The sequence below is a fragment of the Macrotis lagotis genome, chromosome 1 (assembly GCF_037893015.1).
Source record: "Macrotis lagotis isolate mMagLag1 chromosome 1, bilby.v1.9.chrom.fasta, whole genome shotgun sequence".
NCBI classification, from domain to species: domain Eukaryota; kingdom Metazoa; phylum Chordata; class Mammalia; order Peramelemorphia; family Peramelidae; genus Macrotis; species Macrotis lagotis.
In genome coordinates this window covers 897,935,800-897,960,649 of record NC_133658.1, presented here as the reverse complement: position 1 = coordinate 897,960,649, position 24,850 = coordinate 897,935,800, and the positions used below count along the sequence as shown (strand labels likewise).

At 44.1% G+C, this 24,850-nt stretch overlaps 1 protein-coding gene across 1 annotated transcript in view; it reads left to right on the top strand.

Moving 5' to 3' along the window:
- The window catches only part of ATAD3A (ATPase family AAA domain containing 3A), a 64,211-nt gene that overhangs the window by 28,202 nt on the left and 11,159 nt on the right, over positions 1 to 24,850 (top strand). The window contains exons 8-15 of the mRNA XM_074218734.1: positions 9,008 to 9,163; positions 9,509 to 9,565; positions 10,272 to 10,397; positions 12,610 to 12,734; positions 14,424 to 14,475; positions 17,185 to 17,255; positions 19,709 to 19,876; positions 21,053 to 21,161. Coding sequence (XP_074074835.1) covers positions 9,008 to 9,163; positions 9,509 to 9,565; positions 10,272 to 10,397; positions 12,610 to 12,734; positions 14,424 to 14,475; positions 17,185 to 17,255; positions 19,709 to 19,876; positions 21,053 to 21,161 — 864 coding nt within the window. The remainder of the gene's footprint in view (positions 1 to 9,007; positions 9,164 to 9,508; positions 9,566 to 10,271; positions 10,398 to 12,609; positions 12,735 to 14,423; positions 14,476 to 17,184; positions 17,256 to 19,708; positions 19,877 to 21,052; positions 21,162 to 24,850) is intronic.

The window sequence follows — 24,850 nt, the reverse complement described above, 5'->3', positions numbered from 1 at the left end:
TACTGGCTAAGTATATTCTCTCTAATAGAGTTACAATTCTCAAGAGTTATGAGAATCTTTCTCCCAAGTGGGGATATAGCCAGTTTCATTCTATTGGATAGCAGTTTTTTTCTTTACCCTTTTTTTTAAACTTTTCATGTGTCTCTTGAGCCTCCTGTTTGATGTCCAAATTTTCTGTTTAGCTCTCGTTTTTTCATCGGGAAATGTTGGAAGTCTCCCATTTTGTTAAATGTCCATCTTTTCCCTAGAAGAGAAGACTCAGCTTTGCTGGGTAGTGGATTCTTAACTGCATTCCAAGCTCCCTTGCTCTTTGAAATATCTCATTTCAGGCCCTTTGATTCCTTAATGTTGATGCGGCCAGGTTCTGCTCAATCCTTACTGTGGCTCCTTGGTATTTAAATTGTTTCTTTCTGGCTGCTTGCAGGGTTTTCTCTTTTATCTGATAGTTCTGGAATTTGGGCACAACATTCCTTGGTGTTTTCATTTTAGGATCTCTTTCCATAGGGGATCAATGCATTCTTTCAATAACTATTTTGCCTTCTGGTTCCATGATATCAGGGCAATTTTTCATCACTAAATCCTGTAATATTAAGTCCAGCCTTTTTTTCTCTTCAATGTTTTCAGGAAGACTATAATTCTCAGGTTGTCCCTTATGATCTGTTCTCAAGGTCAGTGGTTTTGCTGATGAGGTATTTGACATTTTCTTCTATTTTTTCAATCCATTGGTTTTGTTTTACAGAATCTTGTTGTCTCATGAAGTCATTAGTTTCCGCCAATTCCATTCTTTTTTTTTTAGAGAAGAATTTTCTTCATTTACCTTTTGCAACTACTTTTCCAATCGGTCAATTCTATTTCTGAAGGAGGTTTCCATTTGCCCAAGTGTAATTTTGAGAGGATTATATTTTTTTTGCATTTGCCCCATTGAGGATCTGAGAGAATTATTCTCATTTTGTATTTGTCCAATTGTATTTTCCAAGGATTTGTTTTCTTGTCATGAGATGTTAATTTTCTCTTGTGTTTCTTTTCCCAATTTTTCCAATTGATTTTTTTTTGTTTTGTTTTTTGCAAGGCAATGGGGTTAAGTGGCTTGCCCAAGGCCACACAGCTAGGTCATTATTATGTGTCTGAGGCCGGATTTGAACTCAGGTACTCCTGACTCCAGGGCTGGTACTCTATCCACTGTGCCACCTAGCCGCCCCCCCCCCCCCAGTTGATTTTTAAACCCCTTCCAGATTTCTTCAAGGAAGTCTTTCTGTGGAGGCCTTCAGACAGCCCAGAGGGGCCAGCAACTGTTTCTCTGGGGTCAGGTTGTCTGGACTACTGGGAAAACTCACACTAGGGCATTCACAGTTTGTCTGAAGTGAATGGGCTTCCATCACTGAAGAAGGCTTAGCTCAGAGATTCCACTGATATGCAGGGACTGGGAAAATCTCTCATTTGGTGGCTCAGGAAGTTTCTAAATCGTCCCTGACAGTTTGTTTTAGAAATAGTCTTCTGGGCAGTTTTGCGCTTGTTGGGCAGAGCCCCTTGCACCATTGCTGCCCATTGTGAAATTCTTCTGGGCTTTACTCCTCACTGTAAATCTTATTCAAAGAATGAGGCACCCTGGCCAGCCTGAGGCTTGTAGTTTGTAGCCTAGTTCAGAAGCTAGGCTTCTTGGCTTCCTCTGATGTTGGCCACAAATGGCAGCCTCTTTCCTCCTCTAAAGTCATTGATGGGTCACTTCACAATGCATGGACTTTGAGGGATGGTCTTCAACAAGGAATTTGTACTTATCTTTCAGTTTCAATTGGAAGGGATCTCTCAGTCATTCAGCTGGGTCTAATCCAGAGGCCCTTCTCCATTAACCTGAGAAGTGGTTAGCCAGCTTCTGCCCTCAGATCTAGAATGAGAGGGAGCCCACTGCCTCCCAAAGAGCTGTGTTCCATTTTTGTGTCACTCTCATCTTTAGCTGTAAGCCCCAGTCCATGTCCGTAGTCTTGGCATCCTTGCTGGGATGAGCAGATCAAACCTCATCCCTCTTCTACTCATATTTCAACAAAAGCTTGTTATGATATACTTGCACTGTTAACAGTAATTTTATACCAAACTCATCTCTGATGAAACCCAAAAATTCATCCTTTCCTTATCACAGATAGCTCATTGATCTTCTCTTGATCTAGGAGGGGAGAGATGCTTCCCCAGGAAAACCAGGGTGTGGAGAGGTAATGTGATAGACAGTCTGCCTGCTTTTAAGTAGCCCAGCAGAAACCAACTTGATTTTGCAGAAGAACCAAAATTGATCCAGCCTTAGAGTCTCCTTTGAGGTCAGACCATGGAGTGTGGAGGGTCTTGGTCCTAGGCTCAGGGAAAACTGCCTCAGGACCACACACCCTAAAGATCTAGAAATTCAAGTATATGTGTCTCTAGGTAACCAAATGGGATGTGCACTTAAGTTTGCCCAGGTTGGTTACCACTTGGTACTTAGGGTAGTAGGGTATGACAACTTTTTAATTGGCCTTTGGGTATTGGAGGAGAAAGAACCTATAATATCATGAATCCTAGTTGATTTAAAGGCTTGGTAGAGGAATGGATGTATGGATAGACAGATATCAAGACAGCTATATGGCACAGTAGACAGTGGAATTAGGAAAACCTGAATTCAACTCATGTCTTAAATTCTTAGCTGTATATCCCTGGGCAAATTGCTTGATTCCTTGGCCTGTTTTCTTCATCTATGAAATGACAATGACAATAGCATCTACTTCCCAGTATCAGATGTAAAGACCTGTTAACTTATTGGGCACATAACCATATCTCCTTTACATTCTCTTTTTTTCTTCCCGAAGTATAGCCTTCAAAATGTCTATGGCCTTCTTCCTTCTTTGTCCATATCTTCCAAAGCAATGAAGAAAACTGTTATCATGCACAGAACTACACCATCTCCTCCTACCCTTTATCTTTAGATATTGAGCACCTCTTCTCCAATCCATCCCAAAGGCTCCCTGATATGACAAGATTCCACTCCAGAGCCATTCCCCCCACCCCACCCCCCAGGGCCTCCAGGCCTGTTTCCTTCTCTGTAAAATGGGGCTACTGGACTTGATGGCCTCTGAATCCCTTCCAATTAATTCTATTTTCCTAATTATTTTATGAATTGTGATCTGTAAGTGTATCTTGAGGAAACCTTTTATCTCCAGATTCACTGGGCCATGTCTTGTTTGACAAAATCCACCAAAATTGGGAAATCCCCCTTCACAGATGAGGCTAATCTGGCAACTCCCAGTGTCACCTCCTGCTGGTCAGGATACTGGATACTGGGGCCAGTTAAAAGATTGTCTTTTAAGTTAGAGTCTGGTGGGGTTCTGAAGGCCTTGTATTGGAGTCTGCAAAGGGATACAGGAAGGATCCAAGCTGAGCAACTCTCTGGGAACTCCAATCTCTTTTCTTTTTTCCCCCCTCAATTACATGGGAAAATTTTTTACATTTTTTTTCATTGTGAGTTCCAAATTCTTTCCCTCCCTCCCCCTTTGAGAAAACAAGCAATTTGATATGCTATACATGTTCAATCATGCAAAGCATATTATCCAACTATTCTTAAATCCTATTGGAGTGACTCCCCTCTTGGTTTGCTTTGTGTCCCCTGAAGCTGATGGTGTACTTCTTCCCATACCTGACCATTAGAGTAGGATTGTGGGGAAAAGCTCTTGGTGATGGTGCTGTCCACAGCTGATTTTGAATGCTGCTGTGACTAGGGGTTGGGGAGGGTTTTTGTTTTTGTTTTTTTTTGTACACTAACTTAGAGACCTGTATGGAGCAATGTCCAGTAAGAAAAACAGCAGCAGCAGGGAATAGTGATTAGAATTAACTTTTCATTCAAACCTTTACTATGTAGGATAATCCTTTGATTATCCTTCATGAAAGAACTCTTTTTCTTCCTGGGCTAGATTGAAAGCTCCATTGTTTCCTTTTTTTCATTATTGCCTTTAGTAAGTTGAAGGGAGGTCCTCATTTTGTTCTTTGGGGATCCACATTCCATCGATGATCACTTGGGCTACAAGCATTTATTGTCTTCTGAAATTCAAAGAAAGGAAAGAAACAGTCCTCACTCCTGAGGACTTCACATTGTGATAGGGAGATGGCCATGCAGGCAACAGGGGCCAACCAGATCTGGGCAGGGAGCTCATTTTCAGGGGGAAGACATCTTCCCCCTGGTGGAGGTTTTGAGAAGGCACCAAGCAATAGAGGCCCCTGCAGAAGGGGAGATTTTAGAGATTGTAGGAGTCTGGCAGGAAACCAGTTGGTGGAGTGCAGAAGGGGGGGGCCATTCCAGACCTGGTGGAGAGTCAGGAAAAGGCCCCTGAGATGAGAGATGGGGGGGGGGGGGGCTTTGAAGAAGAGCAGGAGAGTTGGCAGCACTTGAAGGACAGATTGTTGGAAGACTAGAAAATCCACTCAGTGGATTGCTGATAATACATTTTCTACATATACTCAACAAGACAACCAATGCTTTAACTAAGTGACATCCTGTTTATAACAATACCTAGGTTGACTTCATGCAGAAATTTATAGCACAGCTGAGTCATTCTTTTCTCCATTCAGAGATAAAAGCAAATTCCCTCTAAAGAGTTATCTCAGGGATGTAGAGTCAACTCCTCCTGACTGGAGAGCCCATTGTTAAATCTTCAGTGTGAGTATTTACATGTCAGAAATTGGTAAATACCACAGATCAGAGCTTGATTTATTGCTTTATTCATTGTTTATGCTTAAGAAAGGGATTTGAGGAAAGAAGCTGATAAACTTGAGAAAATATTTCTAATCAAGATTAATTTAGGGGTAGATAGGTGGCTCAGTGGATAGAGCACCGGCCCTGGAGTCAGGAGCACCTGAGTTCAAATCTGGCCTCAGATACTTAGTAATGACCTAGCTGTGTGGCCTTGGGCAAGCCACTTAACCCCATTGCCTTGCCAAAAAAAAAGATTGATTTAAAGGTTGAGGGGTGCTTATTACATATTTATCAGCACGGGGCTTGAAGTATTTTATTTCTACTTGGATTTTATTGCAAGGTCCTGGAGTCGCTCACATTTGAACATGCTGTAATGAATATATACAGTCTTATTAACAAGAGATTTTTTTTCTTTCTCCATAAAAACAGCACTATTTTATGAATACCTGTGTTTTTCCTCTGCTGCTAATAGACCTGGGATGAGTTGACTCTCATTAATTATACCCTTTCAATTAAATATGGATTATATTAATTTTATTGGCATCTAATGAGTTTCAGTGTCTTGTCCAGCTTGTATTTGTTCTTCAAGAATGACTGAGTTCTTGGGCTTTGTAAGGATTATCAAATTCATTCTTATTTTGCTTTTGTGTGTCCTGAGCTGGCTCTGCAGCTAACGAGAGAAGTTGCTGCTGTTTCTTACTTTTAGGTGATCACATTGACACTTTGAGGAGTTAAAATATTTTCTGGTTCCTGAGTGAGTGAGAAAACTCATGACTCAGCAGCCCATCACAGCCGAAAGGGAAAAGACAAGTGACAGAGATGTCAGGCTCCTTTAAGGAAAGAGCTCTTCATTCCCACATCCACACCCTCCTCCTCAAACTCCCACTCCTTCCTTAGTAAAGAACTCACTGAATTGCTCCCTCTCCTCCCTCCTCCTCCTTCCCTTCCCCCTTCCCCCAGTTTCACTTTTTATAGGAACAGCAACTTAGACACTCCTAACATTGGACCTGAACCTTGACTTCGAGTCTCTTGAGTATCTTGAGACAGTCTAGCTTAGTTTTGACCTCAGACTTTAGGGCTTTGTAGAAATAGCAAAGTACTCTTAGGAAGAGTCTGTACTATACATCTTTCTGCTTTTCATTCACAATACTTTCTTTGATGGGAACTTGTTATTATCAGATGATTAATTCCAAGGCTGCTAGCCTGATGGTTTTCTTGGGGTGTGGAGTCCTGCACTGCCATTTGTTCATGATTAGGTTAGAACCACAAGTTTTGAAACACCCAAAAGACTTGGTGCTGCTCATTGCCCCCCACCCCGACCCCCCTTCTTTAGCAGGTTCAGAGAGTTGGGGCAGTGATGACCCACACTCTGGGGGCAGATAGGCTCTAAAAGGATCTGGACAGGAGAAATCTAGCATCATGCTGAGGCTTGTGGGGTGAAGTTAGATGATGGCAAGTCATGGGTAAAAAGAATGGATTTGACAGGAATAACATGGGGGGCGGCAAGGAGAGAGAACAGGTCTACTTTCAAAGACTGCTGGGGGATTGGGGGAGTGGGGCGGCAGTGTTGAGTGTGCTTTGAACTCAGAGTGATTTGGTGGTGGGATGTGACAACCAGAACATGAATGTGATCTTGGGCTACTTTCAGACTGGCCAGGCTTCCAAAAAAGGGAGGCCATTTCCATATATTGCCCTCCTCAGAAATCAGCTGGGGGGTCAGGAAGCCCAAGGGAAGACTTGTCTATCCTTGATAAGCTGGAGAATGGCCAGAGAATTGTCCAGGATGCTGCAGGGCCTTGACTTCCATTCAGAACGCATTTACTAAGGGCCTGCAATGTACCAGGCATTCTTCTGACTGCAGGGGATAAGATTACTTAGAAAGACAGTCCCTATTAATGGAAGAAGATAACACAAAAAGGAGACTGAAAAAGGGGTAGGGGGATCCCTGGCTAGCTTCATAATGTCTTGGGGGCAGGGTACCAAACAGAAGCAGAGATAGAACCTGCAGAGTGACCTGGAGATCACAACAGGAGAATTGGCTGAAGAAACCATGAGCATGTTAAGTCTGGTGAATAGGACATGAGACAAGGCATCAAAGTTGTGGGTCCCGTGGGACTTCAAAGGGCCAGGACCAGGAGCACACAGGGAACTAGTAAGGGGCAGATGGAGATCAGACATCAGGAAAAAGTTTGCTAAGAAGTAGAGGTCCAGAGTGGAGGCGATGGACTCTCCATGCTTGGAAGTCTTCAGGTAGAGGCTAGATGTGACCATAGGGGAAGGTTCTTCCTGGACTGGCCACAGAGTGGTGAATTTCTGGCCTCCTTAGCAATCCTGGACCATCTTTTGACTGTAACGGCCAGTGCTGTGGCAGGGACCAGAGGAACCTCCATGAAGAAAGACACAAAGTCTTGAAGTTTTGAAATAAATGCCTCAGTGGCTCATAGGCCTTTCACAAAAAAATAAATCATTTTCTCCAGGATTGCAAACAGTAAATGCATTCAAATCCTAGAACAGGTTAGCAACTTCTGGCTCCCTGCCCGTTCCACTGAGCAAATTGCCAGGGAAACAGTAGTTGATGCATGGGCCCCCTCTAACATGGGAGGTGTGAGAACTGTCAAATTTGGGATAGCAGAATGGAACAAGCTCATCATTTCTTGGAGAAATGAGATTCAGTCTACATCCCTTCAACATTTTAAATAGTTGCAGAAAACATTCAAGGTGACATTTTGAGAAATGTTGCTATTCAGTGTGGGGGTGTTTTCTAAGGCTGTGGTGTATTTTTAAGGTAGTTGGCCAAGCTTTAGGCCTAATAATGAAGAGAATTCGGAAGCTAGGTGACTACTCAATGGATAGAGCACTGGGCAAAAGTCATTCAGGCCTTAGATACTGTCTGTGTGACCCCTAGGCAAGTCCCTTCATCCTGTTTCCTCAACTGTAAAGTGAACTGGAGAAGAAAATAGTAAACCACTCCAGTGGTTTTGCCAAGAAAACCCCATGGATAGTATTGGGATTCTGTGGTCCACAGGGCTGCAAAATGTCATGTGCAACTGAACAACTGGATGGTAGCTGTAATGGGAAATACATTTACTAAAGAAGTTGAGACACTCTGTTGCTCACTTGTTTCTGGCTCTTAGTACATTCTTCTATATGACAGGCAGGAGAGTTAGACTACTGCTGCCTGTAACAGTTGTGACTGTTAGCCTCTAAGATTTTATCTTTGTATTTTCTCCCAGGAAGGTAGAAAGATTGTGGGTGCTCAGGTAGTCGCCTCGAAGGTTAGGGGGTCTGTTGAGTGTTGGCAGCAGGAAACTGACATTCTTCCCACATCTTTTGTTTGGTGCTTGGAGAAAACCTGGCCAGATGGGATTGAAGGGAAAGCCTTCCTTTACCTGCCCCTTGCAGGTCATTTCAGAGTGAGCTAATAGCCTCTCCTGATCTCAAAACAAATCCCTTATTTCTGCCATTTCAGTTCTCTCTCCAGAAACTTGTCTGTAGCAATCCTAGGATAATGTGGACTTCTTATGCCTGTGGAAATCTATGCAGCCCTAAAATTAGGGAGACCCTGAAATGGGTTTCTGGGAGGCACTCTTTGTTGATCAGTGCTTGGAGCCCAGGCTCCTAAGGGCTACCTTGCTTTGTTCTCACTTAGGATTGAGAGTCTCTGTCAGACCTGAGCTAAAGGTATCCCTGTGGATTCTGGCCTCCGGCCTTCCTATCCTGAGATTGTCTTCTGGCCTGGAGCGGGAGGGCTGCAATACGGGCTGGCCCACATGGCTTTGTACTGGGTATTAGCTCTGCCTCTCTGCAGACCCTGCTCACTCAACAACCATGGGTCTGAGGGCCCCCTCACAAGGTCCCAATAGAAAGGGATTCATCCCATGTTTGTTGAAGAAGCCAGCTTGGGTGGTATGGGGAGGACCCAAGTGTTCTTCATTTTTATTGAGTTCAGTCGTGATTGATAGCATTACGAATAGACAAAGGGCAAACCAAGTTCATTAAAAGCAAATACAATTAGGGCTGAACAGTAGGTAAAATCTGAAATGCTTTTCCCTTTCCTTCATCCTTTTGGATTTTTTTCTGCCCCATCCAGTCCTACTGGGTTAAAAGAACAGGTAAGATTTTATCTTGAAGAGAAAGTTTTGCCGTATTTTCCTCACCTGGTGACATGAAAATGTCTGAAGGATCAACAAGTGCTCTTAGATTTTCCTGAATTTGATATTACTGAGGTTCCAGCAGGTTCTGCAGGGAGAGATGTCTGGGTGCAGTTGTGGTCACCTCGTCTTCTCCCCATTATTTTCACAGGTGGCTGGATTGACACTGCTTGCTGTTGGTGTTTACACAGCTAAGAATGCTACAGCGGTTGCTGGGCGCTACATTGAAGCCCGCCTGGGAAAGCCCTCCTTGGTGAGAGAAACCTCCCGAATTACGGTGTTGGAGGCCCTGAAGCATCCAATCAGGGTAAGTCCTCCCTGGTCTTTTACTGCCTCCTCCTTACCTCACCCTTCCCCTCCAATATCATCCCCTTTGTGATCAGTACATGATTCTGCCATCCTAAAATATGGCTGCTTTACTAATGAAAATGGAATCAAGGATAGTTCCTGTTGTTGCCCTTCAGTAGTTATCCAACAAATGTTTCTTTGTCATTAACTTAGCTTTCCAAGTAAACTCCCAGAACTGTATAATAAGAACATGGTGTCATGGCTTTGAGAGTGGTGAAGGCTCCCCCAAATCTGTAGTCCTTTAATTGATGACTTCCATAAATGTCCTGAGTCTTGATGTCCAGTCCGGGTGCTTTCTCCACAGGTTGGCAGGCGCCTGGCAAGTAAACCTCAGGATGCTCTGGAAGGAGTTGTTCTCAGTGTAAGTAACTCCTTGGGCTCTGCACTGTTTTCCTTGCTTCGTGAGCAAGTCTTTTTTTCCCCCTACTTTATAAATATTCCATGCCTTCTCATACTAATGATTCTGGACTTCACCATGTATGAATTATTTTCTTCTCTATTCCCAAAGTTAGAGTGAAAAATCTTATCACTGCTTCTTTGAGATTTAACTACTCTTCTCTGATGATATATTTATTTAGCTATGACCTTTAATGTTCATAATCTGTTAAATATTAGCTTTCTGGCCATCGTTTAGTGAGCTGTCTGACAGTTAAAACTGGTCTTCCTAGAACTTCCAAGACAGAAAGGAAGTCTTTCTGACAATGGTCCCTAATTACTGTCCACTCAAACCTCTGGGTTCTTTCCCTTTTCTTGTTTTTCAAGTCCCAAGCTTATTTGTACTGCTTAAATGTAGTTTATTTTGTGGATCGTAGAACCAGAATTGATCACTGAAACTCCGACAAAAGAATGATCCACCAACTAAAATAATGCGACATTCCCACCTTCCCATGGACTTATCCTTCTCTAGAGCAGAAGGCTCTAGGCTGACTCATCCAAAAGGCTTCAGTTCCAAACCAGTATCTCAGCTGGGATTCACGCTGAGCTCATTCCCTCCCTAATTCTGTGGCTTTGTGAAGCAAGAAGCTGTGACTTGTCCCCTGAATGGTTTCTTTTTCATCCTTCTGCAGCCAAAACTGGAGGAACGGGTCAGGGACATCGCCATAGCAACAAGGAACACCAAAAAGAACAAAAGCTTGTACAGGAATATCCTCATGTATGGACCCCCTGGCACAGGGAAAACACTTTTTGCCAAGGTAAAATCACAAACCTGGTGAGATCCTGGCACTCCAGAAGCCACACGGTACCATGGTGACTTTGGGGACCAGAGCCTCTCCCCCTCCCCAAGTCTGTGCTGCCCCACAGGGAAGGACCAGAAAGAGGACAGCTTGGGCTAGGCCCTCCTTTCATATCCAGTGGTATGTCCTTCAGACGCCATCTTCTGCCCTGTGATTGCCTGAAAGCTACCCATTACTTGAAAAAGGCCCTTAGTCTTCCTGACTACTCTTGAGTAAGTGGAAATCTGCTGGGGATGTGCTGGAGGCTGCTGCTCCACCTGGATGACTCTGAGGTCATAGGTGTCCTGGGGAGGATTTTGTTGGCCTCTTCCAGTCTCTTCTGGTTCCTTCCCTCAGTGCCCTTTACGTCATCCACCGAGCATATGGAAGGGAAATAATCCCTCCCATCTGTCAGACCCTGCTTCCAAAGTACTAAGAAGGAATCTTGCTTCCAGCTTTGGTAGTCTCATTTCACTTATGGTCAAACATCTTGTTTCTCTTTTCTTTAGACATCCAGTATTTGTCTGAATCCATCTTATCCCCCTAAATAGAAGCGACTACAAGCTTAGAATGGAAGAGGACAGTTTAGTCTTTTGTATTTGTATTTTCTTATTTCCTTGAAAATGGTGTCTCAGACTGGTTTTTAGATACATACTCCAGTTTTAACAAAGATAGTTTGAGAGGCTTGCCAGAAACTTACATTTAGACTTTGTGAACTATAACACTCATTTTGTGGGGACAGAACCTCAAAACTAATGTTTCAGAAATTAAAGGAAGTTTAAAGCATTTGTCCCTAGGAAACAAGGAGGGTGCCCCTTGTGGAGGAAGCTGCCACAGCTCAGAATTCCTTCAGGGGTTCATTCTAGTAACTATATTTGCCATCTCATAAAGATTGTTAGCCAGAGAACTTAAATCCTATGATTAAAGTAAAATTAAAATCTTTTAACTAACTTCAAATCAGAGGTGATACTTGAGTTTTTGGTGGTGAATGAGCAGAATAAATGAATAATTTTAAAGAATTAATGCGTTTTCCAACATACATACTTAATAGGGTATAGAAATGTAGAGGAGAAAGGAGAGAAAGGGGAGAGGAGAGGTGTGTAGGTGGTAGAAGAGAGGGTAGATAATGGGAGAGGTAGTCACATAACACATTTTTTTTTTTTACTTTTTGCAAGGTAGTGGGATTGGGTGGCCTGTCTGTCTGGGACTACAGGGCTAGGTAGTTGCTGAGTGTCTGGGGTGGGATGTAGGCATGGGGTCTCCTGGCTCAGAGCCAGTGCTCTGTCTGTTATGCTGTTTGCTGCTTCACAGTTCACTTTTGAAGAGGGATGGAATGAAAGGAGAGAAGAAATATAATAAATAGTAGTGGGGAGGAATGGATGGAGGAAATTACAATCAGCCAGTGTGGAAAAATATGGAAGTAACTTCTGATGGACTTATGATAAAGAATGCAATCAGGGGCGGCTAGGTGGCGCAGTGGATAAAGCACCAGCCCTGGAGTCAGGAGTACCTGGGTTCAAATCCAGTCTCAGACACTTAATAATTACCTAGCTGTGTGGCCTTGGGCAAGCCACTTAACCCCGTTTGCCTTGCAAAAACCTAAAAAAAAAAAATGCAATCCACCCCCAGAGAGAGAGTTGATGGTATCTGAACACAGACCAAAGCACAGCTTTTTTCTCTTTCTTTCACTTTCTTTTTTGCGATTTTTTATTTTTGTGGAGGGAGTATTATGTTTATTTTTACAACAAGGCTATTTTTGAGTAATGTGTAAATAAATGAAAATGTAAATTAAAAGAAAAATAGAATTAATGTGTTTTCACGGGTAGCTAGATGATACAGTGGGTGGTAGAGCACCAGCCTTGGAGTCAGGAGGACCAGTCTCAGACACTTAAAATTTATTATGTGACCTTGGACAAGTTACTTAACCCCATTGCCTCACAAAAAATCCCCCAAAAAGAAGAATATGTGTTTTCTTTTGAAAGTGGTTATGTTTCTTTTCTTCAAAAGTGAAGAAATGGTTGCTAGTGATTAAAAACTTCCAAGGCTTCCTTCTTCCTCTACTTCTCTTTATCTGTATGATAGATAAAAAAAAGTCATCACTAATTCTTTCCCCTGCACATGCATGTATTTTGAAGCGGACATCTTGGTTGCATCTCCTGGTAATGCTCCTCTCCTTCTGTTCTGCCTTTAGAAGTTAGCCATGCATTCGGGTATGGACTATGCCATCATGACTGGTGGAGATGTCGCCCCCATGGGGCGAGAAGGGGTGACTGCCATGCACAAGGTCTTTGACTGGGCCAATACCAGCCGCAGAGGGTGAGTGGAGGAGCCTTGTGCCCTGGCTACAGTGAACTCCTTTCTAGCAGGGGCAGGGAGGTGGCCCCTTCCTTGCCAGTGTGCTCCTCTTTGTCTCTTACTTTGATAGATGGGCTCCAGGAATTGAAACTTGCATCCCATTGTTTATAAACACAAGTTTGCATCCATTTAAGATCCACCTTGTCCCTGGGTTTCCCAAAGAGTCCCTCAGCCGGCTCTCTGAGCCTGTCTACAGCAGGGAAGGGAAGCTCAGAGAGCATTTGGATGGGAGAGATTTTTGTTGCGGGTGCCCATAGCCTTGTCCACACATGTGTAAAGAGACTTCTGCACAGCCTGACTCTGCTCATTTTGTATCTAGTGTCTAAATGTCCTGCAGGAAAAAGCGGGGGAGGCATTTAATTGGTGATTTATGTGTGTTCTGATTGGTTCTGACACTTTCTTCTAGGGTCCTTATCAATACTTAATCTACATTCATCATGAGAGCTTTTCAGAAGATGTGAATTAAGACTATTGAAAACTTAGAAAAGAAGCCTCCCACTCCCTCTTGTCCCAGGCAAGAAAGCTTAAGTCAATTAGGTGTTAGAATTGTCACTTTATGTAGAAAGGGAGGGGAGGGGCAGTTTTTAGATATGTAAACCATTAGAAAAGTGAGTCCTTTTTTGTTTAATGATTCAGTAGGACCCCAGGTCTCAGGGCTTCAGGAGTTTCATGGTTTCCAGGGTGCTTCTGTTACCACTACAGATTACACACACACCCCTGTCTTCCCAGAGAGCCTTTCTAAAATGCTGTAGTAGCTAAAAATGAACAGTTTTAGGGTTAGTTCACTGGTCTTGTCCTTGGGTGATCAGGGAAACACTCAGTTCCATACTTGAAGCTTTGAGTGGCCTACTTGAGACCCTGCCAGGTCATACTTACCAGCCTGACCTTTGAGGCCCAGCATTTTGTCCTCATCAAGGTGAGGCATTGAGATGGGGTGGGCACAGACATGCCAGCCTGTGGACCACCCTGCTGGACAGTCAGTCTCATTGAACTCAGCATCTTCCTTTGTCACTAAGTTCCTGTCTTTTTCGATGTCCAGTTCTCACATCCATTAGATGTAAATCCTTGTATAGAAGACATAAGATCAACTTTGCATAGATGATTGACATACTCTCTACTGGACATTCTTTTTTAATTAGAATTGTCTTGTTCTATCTTGACTTGGTTATACAAAGGATTTTCCATTAGTCTAAACACTTGAGTTCTTTCTAATTTGGTTCAAGTCACTCAACCCATTTCATCTTAGAAAGTAAAACTGTTGGCCATGAAGGGCTCTCCATCTCTGTTAGATTCTGAAAATTATGTTTCTAGAGATCTGTGTCAAGTACTTTTGGTTGCCAAACTCCTTGAAAGCTAAAAGTGAAATAGATATTAAATGGTTTAAAAGGTTTAAGAGATGTGTTTCCTTATTGGCTAATAAAGGCACATAAAGGACTTGTCATGCTCCTTCAGTGTCTGATAGTGAAGAATAATTACAAATAAAATCCTCCTGTCTTCTTGCAGGAAAATCTTTCTGGTTCCTAGCAATCATATGTTCTTTTCCATAGAATCCCTAGAAAATATCAAAGACCCTATGGCTTCTGCCCAGAACCACAAAGCTGCTCCCCCCCCCCCCAGGTTTCTTCAACTTTATTTTCTTCTCCTTTATAGCCTCTTGTTATTTGTTGATGAAGCTGACGCCTTTCTGAGAAAACGAGCCACAGTGAGTATTTTTTCATTCTTTTTATTTTTTAATATTCAGTTGCAAATTCTCTACCTTCCCTCCTTTGTTCACTCACTGAGAAGGGAAGAAATACTAAACCCATTGCAAATATTTATGGTTATGAGAAACAAATTCCACATTAGCCATGTACTAGGGAGTGGGGGGGGTAAGGGAAAAACCCATGCTTAGTCTACATTCTTGAGTCCATCAGCTCTTCAGGTGGATAACATGGTGTATTAGAAGTCTTTTGGACTTAAAGTTTATTATTGTGTTGCTCAGAAGTCCTGAGTCTTTCACAGTTGGTTATCTTTAGAATATCATAGTGACAGCATAGCTTCTTCTCCTTTTTCTGATCCTAGCATTATGCATTAGTTTATACAAGGCTTCCTAGGTTTCTCTGAAACTATCCCCTGCATCATTTCTTTTAGTTTTTGCAAGGCAGTGGGGTTAAGTGGCTTGCCCAAGGCCACACAGTTAGGTAATTATTAAGTGTCTGAGACCGTATTTGAACTCAGGTACTCCTGATTCCAGGGCCAGTGCTCTATCCACTGTGCCACCTAGCCACTGCCCCCCACTCCGCATCATTTCTTATAGCACAATCATATACTATCACAATGTCTTACCACAACTTGTCAGCTATTCCCTCAGTCTCTTATCTTTTCCCCACAAAAAGAGCTGCTATAAGTAGTTTGGTACATATGGGTCCTTTTCCTTTGCTTTCTTTGAGGTACAGAGGTAGTAGCTGGATTTTTGGGTCCATGGACATGCAACCAGTGAGTTTTTTGTGTATTTTTTTTTTAAATAACACCCATCCGTGTGTCACAACCTTGATTATGTTGCTTCAGCAGGTTGATATATAGGTAAAACCTTGTTCAAGTAGTAGAAATCAAGGAAGGACAGATTCACTTTGGACATTTGATTGAGTTGATCTTTTTTGTGACTTGGGCATTCTTTTCCATCTCACTCTCAAGAGACTTTTTTTTTAGGTTTTTGCAAGGCAAATGGGGGTTAAGTGGCTTGCCCAAGGCCATCCAGCTAGGTAATTATTAAGTGTCTGAGACCAGATTTGAACCCAGGTCCTCCTGACTCCAGGGCCGGTGCTTTAACCACTGCGCCACCTAGCTGCCCCAAGAAACTTATTTTTTATAGATTAGGAAGGGATTTTTACTGTGCTTAATGTCTTTGGGCACGTGGTTATACTACTTGAGGCAATAGATTTTATTTTCAACCCTTCCAAACTATTTGTAATAGATACATCACAGAATTCATATTTTGCTTTTTTAAAAAACCCTGCAAAAATGTAGCTGTCAAAAGATATTTTTGTTATATTAATCATATCTAAAATAAAATACATATATGTAGATTTTCCATTTAATATGAATAAAATAAGTATATCCTCTTTTGCCCATTGTTTGATCCAGTTCTAGAAATACTAACAGCAATAATGCAAAAGAAATTTGAGGCATAAACATGGACAAAGAAAAGACAACTATCAGTACCTGCTGATGACTGGCTTAATGGTTTTCTTAGAAAAATATGGAATCAGTAAAGAAACTAATTGAGAGCATTAATATCTTCAATAAAATAACAGAATGGAAAATAAACTTTTAAAAAGTGGCATTTTAGGGGGCAGCTAGGTGGCGCAGTGGATAGAGCACCGACCCTGGAATCAGGAGGACCTGAGTTCAAATTGGCCTCAGACACTTAATAATTACCTAGCTGGATGGCCTTGGGCAAGCCACTTAACCCCATTGCCTTGCAAAAAGTAAAAAAAAAAAATGGCATTTATATATGATAACAAAATCAAGGAGGAAATGATTAGGGAAAAAACTACAATATGCATAAAACATCTCTGAGTTAACCTGCCAAGGTGCATGCAATACTTGGATAGATACAAATTACCAAATATTCTTGGAATAATAATAACCCAAGACAACTGGGGGTTCATGTCTAAGCTATGCCAACATGTTAACAAATTAATTTATGAATTTGAGTGCTGTGCTGTTTATATAAAGGGATACTGTCTAATGAAACAAAATAATAGAATTCATTTGGAAAAACAAAAGGCCCAGAATCTCAAAGGGAAAATGAAAGTAGGAATGAAAAGGGATTAGCACTTGCAGGCTTGAACTTTTGCTAGAAAGCATTGAGTATTAAGATTGTTTGGCCCTGCTTTAAAACATAGAACACAAGGAAGAAGCAGAAACAGCTGAACCTAATATCCTCAGTATAAAGTCAATGTGAAAATGGAAAAATTGACTGAGACTGGGAAGCAGTTTGGCAGAAACTTGCTCCCATTGCTTCTCCTGGTTCTGCCCTTTGGGGCCACCTATTTCCTTTTCTTCCCTCAGATAAGCCTTCCAGTACATAGGAGTTGCCATATTGGGGTTACAGTTCCTGACTTGTAGCTGGGGGAGTTGTGTGTGTGTGTGTGTGTGTGTCTGTTTGAGAGAGAGGCTGAGACTTAGAAACAGTACTTAGAACTATAATATTAATTTGACCATACTCTCAGTTTGGCCTGTTTAGGTTCTATTTCTGATTAGTAATCACCTTTTTTCCCTTTTTTTACCATTGGTCTTTGAGGGATGTGCTTTTACTGACTGCCACCAGTGTTTAAATATATAAAATCATTAGTAGTGACATTTTTAGAATTTGTACCCTTTCCTACATCCTGTGTGAATGACAGTTGTCTGAAATGCATCTTTGCAGGAGAAGATCAGTGAAGATCTCCGGGCAACACTGAATGCATTCCTTCATCGGACAGGCCAGCACAGCAACAAGTAAGATGGGGGATAGGGTGGGAAACTTTACCTCCCTTTGGCGAACATCCATATGGTTTAGTTTTAATTGTTATGGTCTGAGGTTTTAGTTTACATCATCCCAGAAAGTCTCTTCATGTTCTGCTATGAGATTCAGACTTAAGAAGCTAGCCTGAAGTATGGGGTACATAGCCACACACTCACATTCACTCCTTCACACGCATACACTCAGACTACACTCACATTCACTTATTCCCACAATACAGTCTACTTGTTCACCTAAAGCCTCTTCCAGGACTATGATGTTTCTAAATTGTGTTTAGACGGATGGTTCTCTGGGCTGGCATGCTAGACAATTAAGCCTTGTTCACTAACAAGGGCACTGCCCTCCATCCTCCCTTAAACAGAAGGACTTGACTTCACCTCTCTCATGCTTTTAGCCTCAAAGATGAACATTCGTGGGAAAAGACCCAGTTTAATTTAGTAGAACTCACTTGGTGTACCAGCTGTCCTCTAACAGGTGTGGTTGATGCCTTCCCGCCTGATGGGGGGGAGGGGGTTGTTGTCACTTCCTTTTCATCCCCATGGTTTCTCTCTCCCAGCATTTGCATATTTGACTCAGCTCTGTAATGGCTCTGGCTGTGTGAGCCATCTAGTATATTCCTGTGGCCAACCATGAAATTCAGAAAGAGCCAGAGGGACATCTCAGGCAGCGACTTGGTCTCAGGAAGGACCTGGGCGATCAGGTTCAGGTACTTCCCTACCAGGAGCTAATGCTCACTTTCTTAGGAAGTCTAGCACAGACCAGACTCTGTTTAGTCCATGTCAGAATGATTCTTTCCCAAGAAAGGGGATCTTATGAAAACTTAGTTTGGCTTTGCCAATGTTTCCTCAAGATTTATATTCGTTTCCTCTCAGAGCATCCTAGTCACATCAGATAAAGATAGAAATTGTGTCCTTGAGGCTGAAAAACATGTCATTTTAAGAATTATCCCAAAGGAAAGGAAGGGCTGCTTACAAGACACGTGTAGTTACTGTAATTGAAGACCTGTGAGAAGGTCACTGCCCTAGAGGCACAATAAGGCCTTCAGTTAGAGCTAATGAGTTATAAGAAGACATAGCCAGGAAGTAGTAATGCATTCTGTTTTTAAGTAAGAGTGAATTAAGCCATATTTGAAGTTTCTCTCAGAGCTCTGGAGAAATAAATCCCTACTTTCTGTATCCTAGACATCAAGGTTTTGTTTTAGAGCAAACTGCTTCCTGGTACCTGGACCGGCAGGGTGGCATCCAGTGACAGACTAGTCAGGGACTTGGGTGCGAGAAGTCTTGTTGGCTTCTTTTCTTAGTCCAGTGTCTCTTGTCTGGGGAAGCTCGGGGAGGCTCAGTGAGGCTTCTCAGAGTAGCCCAGACATTCATCCCAAGAAGCAGGCCAGAACCGTTCAGGCTTGTGTCCCACTAGCATTGGATCTTCTTGTCAGCTGAGTGTACAGCTCTGACAACTTCATGGACTGTATTTAATCTCTCTTCTGATGTCTGAGATATCAGATAAAGCCAAACCCACAATTTTAAAACTAAGAGTTCCTGAAAAGAACTGCTGAGATAAATCCATAGGGTATAGGAGATTGGACCAAAGCCATATCTGGAATTTGCCCCTGCCTGTGATCTCTCAGCTCTGCTTCTCCTTATTCGAAGTCTTTCCTGGGAATCCTAGCTGGCAGTATAACTTCTTAAGAGAAACCTATGGAAATGGGGGTTCAAAAACCTGGGGCCCCTTGAAGTTCAGTGCTTCCAGGGCCTGGGATTTCATCAGGGTGTGCCAGGTCTTCTGCAATGCCGGAATGAAATATTCCTGTTGGCTGACAAAATTGGCCTTGGTGGACCTGGCTTTGGGGATCGGGGGCTAAGAGAAGCTAAGTGGCTCTGTGGTTCTAATAGCAGAGAACATGACCCCCCTGGGATCTGGGGGCGGAGGAACAATTCCATCTTCCTCCTCCTTGAGGCTTAGCTTAAACAGATGGTGAAAGAGCTCAAGTGTATCACAATTGCAACTGGGAAAAGACTAATCCAAAGGGAAAGGCTTCATTAAATTGGTAACATCAGATCATGTTGAAGAGTGAATTGGGAGGAAGCTAGGGCTTAGGACACTTTCAAAATGCAAGCAGAAAGAGACCCTGCTGAGTGGGAGTGATGGGGGGGGGGGGGAGCTAGAGTCCTCTGCCTGTGCTGATGGCAGAGCAGACCATATTTCACCACCTCTTCCCTTTAGGGTCTCTGCAGAATAATTTGATGTAAACCTTTTCCCCCTTAAACTGCAATTTGTAATGAGCTCAAATGACTTGGAAGGAAATGGGATTTCTGCCCATATTGGATCATTAGACAAAATTAGGACTAGTCCTTTTTGGATCAGGTGGTTTTGAGTTCATGACTATTGTGGTCCCATATTGAAGACAATCCCCTTTGGTTCATCCTTATAGGTTTATGCTGGTCTTGGCAAGTAACCAACCCGAGCAGTTTGACTGGGCCATCAATGACCGAATAGATGAAATGGTCAATTTTGACTTGCCTCAGCTTCAAGAACGGGAGCGGTTGGTGAGGATGTACTTTGACAAGTACGTTCTGAAGCCAGCCACAGAAGGAAAGCAGTAAGTGTCTGGGACTTCGCAGAAGAACTTGTGTGGGTCTCCCTCCCTCCCTCAAAACTCTGTCTCCCACCTTTGGCTCCCAGCATCCCTCAGCCCAGCTGCTCCCAGCCCCCATTCCCCTAATTCTCCTGTACCATTTAGGCAGGAGTTTGTGTTAGCCCCAAGACTGAAAGATAGTGAAAAGGGTGAGTGGAGACCATTGGTGGAGGGTCTTGGAAAATTTCATTTAGCAGTCCCTCTACTACATTTCTTTCCTTCATTAGTTTTGTCTGGGGACATTTTGCAGATTGCATTCATGATGCCCAAAAGTGTTGTTTGATGAACTAATGATCTCAAAGTGCCTGGACCTTAATGGCCAGGGCTCAATCAAGGAAGAAGCTGGGAGGTGGGTCTCAGCTATTCCAGAGAAGAGGGGAATCTGAACTCCAACAAATCACTTCTTATGTCAGAAGAGCAGTAACTCTGGGGCTTTTGGAGCATTTGTTCCTGTTCTGAAGAAGCTGCTCATCATGTTATCCCTCTTTCCCTACCCCCCCCCACCCCCACCCCTCTGGCCCCTCTCCTGGAGGGAGAAGCAAGTGCCTCCCAGAAGGCTTTTGATTTTTGGAAAGCGTGAGACCTTGCTACTCCGATTTCTTCTTGTTCCTGTTAAGGAATATTACCAGCCTTTTGTGTCCTGGTTTTCAGGAATGTTTGTTTCCAACCTTGGGTGAATAGCAGTAATTTCATTTCAAGTTCCCCAATTTTTTTCCCTTGACCTGAATTGGAATCAGCCTGTCATGCTCATTTTCTTTCCCAGTTGCTGCTGTCCTGTCCTCAGGTACAGCTGGTCCATTAGATAGGGAGCTCCTTGGGGCACTGACCAGGTTTTTGCTATTCTTTAAACCTCCAGTGCCTGGCATTGGACAGTGCCTGACCCATAGTAGGCACGTAGTAAGTGATTATGGACTGACTGACCACTGTGCATGACCAGCCTCCCAGTGATAAAAAGTGCCCATAGCCAGTACCGCAATAAGGACCCTCTTGGTGTTGGGGTTCAAGGGCTTAGGTTCAGATTCTGCCTCCAACTGGAGTGTGCCTCAGTTTCCTTATCTGTAGGATATTGTCCTTGATGACATCTGAGGTTCCTTCCCACCCTAGCTGTTCCTCACACACTGATTCCTCCCTTCTTCTTAGGCGCCTGAAGCTAGCCCAGTTTGACTACGGGAAAAAATGCTCAGAAATCGCCAGGCTGACTGAAGGCATGTCTGGGCGGGAGATCTCACAGCTCGCCATTGCCTGGCAGGTGAGTGACAGGGCACCCTGGCATGGCAGGGCCCTGACCCTCCTCCCCCAGACTAATCTCCCTCGGGTTCCAGAATCACTTTGATTACCATTCCGTGTATTGGCCACACTCCATTCAGCCAGGGTCTTTACTGATGGGACATGTTGTATATTCAAGTATCTCAGAGAAGCAGCTTTAAAGAACAAAGAAACCAGCCTCTTGTGCTGACCTCAAGAAGCTTTCCTCTTCTCTTAAGTGTAGGTGCCTGGGCTGAATGGCAGTGAGGCTTTTCAGATATGACTGAGGAGGCTGCCTCCTCCCTCTGGAGCATCAGGGGAAGATAATCTTTAGTAAACAGTGCCTCTTGGTATTTGTACACAGGAGCAATACAGATGTCTTGAGAGGGTGGTTCATTTCATTATCCATCCTGCTGACCCAAATCTGGCTGAATTCTGTACAATGACTACTGTGTCCTGGGTCAGACAGGATGCAGACCTCAGAGCCACCCATCACTAGGAATGACCAGGAGCCTTGAGCAGGAAGAATAGGTCTCTCTGAGTGTCCTAACAGACTAGCAAGAAAATGAGAGTCATCCTGGCCCCCACCCTAGAATATTTCTTTTTTAAACCAGCCATGATGGAGCCCTGCATGTGTAAAAGATTGCCATAGCCCCTGCTTCTGTGGCCAGGGGCCTCAGGGTAGAGACAGTTCTGGTCTGGGTTCTTTGTTCCAATCTAGATTGCAATTCTTGGTCTTCTCCCCAAACCCATAACTTAAGGACCCCTGAACACAGTTCAAACTAGCAAGAAGAGCAGATAAGTTTGTTACCTGGTTTGACCCACAAGCTCACAACCCCCCTCAGGACTGGGTTTCAGCCAGCAGGTACAAAGATGACTTGGCCTTGATGGGAGCTGCCAGGTAGAGAACCTTGTCCCAAGGCCAGGCCTGGGGCTCATTGGTGGGGATGTCTCCTGGTGAATGCCTCCCCCCCCCTCCCTTTTTTTGAGGTGTATCAGTTTTGTATGTGGCATCCTGCCACTTAGCCAACTTAATATAGGGGGTCCTTCGGGGGGAGAGGGCAGACACCTTCCACTGTTCTCGGGCTGCCAGGTCAGGATCTCCCAAGCATTGATCCTGGGGCAGAGCAGGCCTCTTCCCGCTCTCCTCTGTCCTCTGCTTTACTGACAAGATAATGTCAAACTGCTGTTTTCCTGTCTGGGATCTGAGTTTTATCGATGAAACATTTACAGCTTGAGCTGCACAAATAATTAGGCAGATGTCTAAGTGACAGCCACAGAAACATCAGCCTAGCCAGCCTGGTGGTGCTGTTTACATTGAACTAAGTAGAGCCATTGGCATCCTTTCTGAAAGTCGTGAGGATGCCTCGTCTGTCCCCAGGAGCTGAACTGCTTAGGAATGACTGAGTTTGCCTCTGAACCTGGGTTTAGATCCCAACGCCAGCACACCCCTGCTTCTATTTCCACATCTCTTCACTAAGACGGTTGTCCAAAGTAGCTTCTGAGGTGCCTGGAGCGGAGGGATTCATTTTCTTCCTTGTACTGGGTTTTTAAAGCACAGTTATTGATTTGATTTGATAACCAGAATTTCCTCAGACCTGTTAGGCTGGAGCTCTCCAAGATGAAACCAGCCTTTGTCAAAGGAAACCTTGGAGGTGGGATCATGAACGGACAGAGTCACTTCCATCGTGCAAGAGGAAGTGGTGAGATTGGGCCCATGCTGGATCACTGAGTTAGGGCACTGAACATCATGGGCCTACTGAATGGTTGCATGGGTGACTGAACCCCAGAGCCCTTCAGCAGGGCCAGTAGGGGCTTATTTGGCTGTCAGCATGTTCTCATGTGCTCAATTCTGTTGCTGGGTGATCACCCGTGTGATGCCCGGGTCCTACCATTAGAAAGGTTCTGTGTCTATGACATGGTGCTGAGCTCCCCCTCACCCCACTTGACTATCTTCAGACCTTCCCTCATCTGGTATTCTTGGAGATGTGGGGAACAGCCACTGCTTGTCTGCTTCCTTTCCTAGACACTTCCCCCCACAACTGGAGGTGCAGGCGAAGCTTTCCTGCTTTGAGTGACTCCGAGGAGAGCTGCCTCTGAGGGCTTGGTTCATTCAAACAGATTGCGACAGGAGCTTCCCTGTGTGCACACACATGCATGTGTGATGGGTGTCTGCCCTGCCGGCCGGTCTGGTGTTACTGCAGGGCTGAGTCAGGCAGCATCGTCAGGGAATGCATGCGCAAACCCGGCCAGTAACCTAGTAGTTTGACGGGATGCCGTGGTATCACACCTAAGTTTGTTTGTCCTCCTGATGGGATCCAGACTGATCCCTGGTTGTCTGTGGAAGCATCTCCTGTAGTAAATGCCCCAAGAATTGATTAAATAATAAGCAGAATAGGTTCTCCTGGAGCCTTCCTTGGCCCAGCTACAGTGTGTTCACATTGGGTCTGTGTGTGAAAGGGCAGTGTCCAAGCCAGCCCTATAGAAGGGAATGCTGACAAGTGAAATGCTGTGTTCATGGCTGCTGCACCAGTGATTCATCTCTTCCCAAGGTGGCCTGGATGCTTAGACGCTGGCCCAGAAAGCTTAGCTAAGAAAATCAAAGCTGAGGGAGACTTGAAAGCTATCTCCAGACCCTTCCTTTTATAGATTGCCAAGAGGAGACAACAAAGACATTTTCCAAATACCATAGACCCAAGTTGGGGCGGGGGGGGGTGGGGGGCCTTTCATGACAAGGTGATATTTGGGTAAGCATTCAGGAATATGTGAGAATTCAGCAAATGGGGGGTGGGGGAGTCTGCAGGCTTAGCATTAATAATGTAAACCAGTGGCACAGAGGGGAAGGGGCTCACAGAGAGCAGCCTGGGCTGACTGGAAGGATAGAATGAAGTCTCATGAGGGAAGGTCAGGGCTAGCCATCTTGCAGGGCCTGGATTACCAAGCTGAAAGATGCATTTGAATTTCATTCTAAAGACAAACCTGGTAGCAACAGGAAGAATGGTTTGGAGGCAGGAGGGCAGGATCTGGGCAGTGATTGATTCCATGACTGGCAGATGGCATCTCCAGGGGCTGGGGCGGGGGGGTTGGACCTCCGAGCAGTCCCACCAGTTTTCTCTTTCTAAGTGGCTCCAAGCCGGGGATACCAGTTGCCAGGCCTGCTTTGTGAGGTTCTCAGCCCCTCTTCCATGAGATGTCCTCCATCATCTTCAAGATTGCCACACTGAGTGTCGGGCTTCCAGTAGACGTCTGTTGTGTGTCCAGTTAATGTTTTCTATTTTGGTCACTTTTTTGAGATGTATCCTATTTGCTCTTGAGCTGAGTCACACAGATGTGAGCATAGACCACCATTCTCGATTAAGTATGGTCATCACTTTAGTAGTGGATTTGCATTCTGTCATTTTAAAAATTCAAGGACTGATTGGCTTTCTGTATCCTCACGCATCTTGTGGCCAGTATTCCCCTTCACCAGAATGGATCAGCAGGCCTTCCTATTCGCCACTGCAGTGGAAAGGCCAGCGGGGCTGGTGTGCCTCCTCTCTGTAGTCCCAGAGACTCCAGGGGCTAGGTCAACCCCAGGGCGTTCTCTAAGGCATAGTCCCTTGGAACAAGGAAGAAGGCTTCATCACACTCGTCCACCATACCCCAACCCAGGCCTCAACTCTTCCCTGTGCTTAGGTGGTGCCTGAGCACATC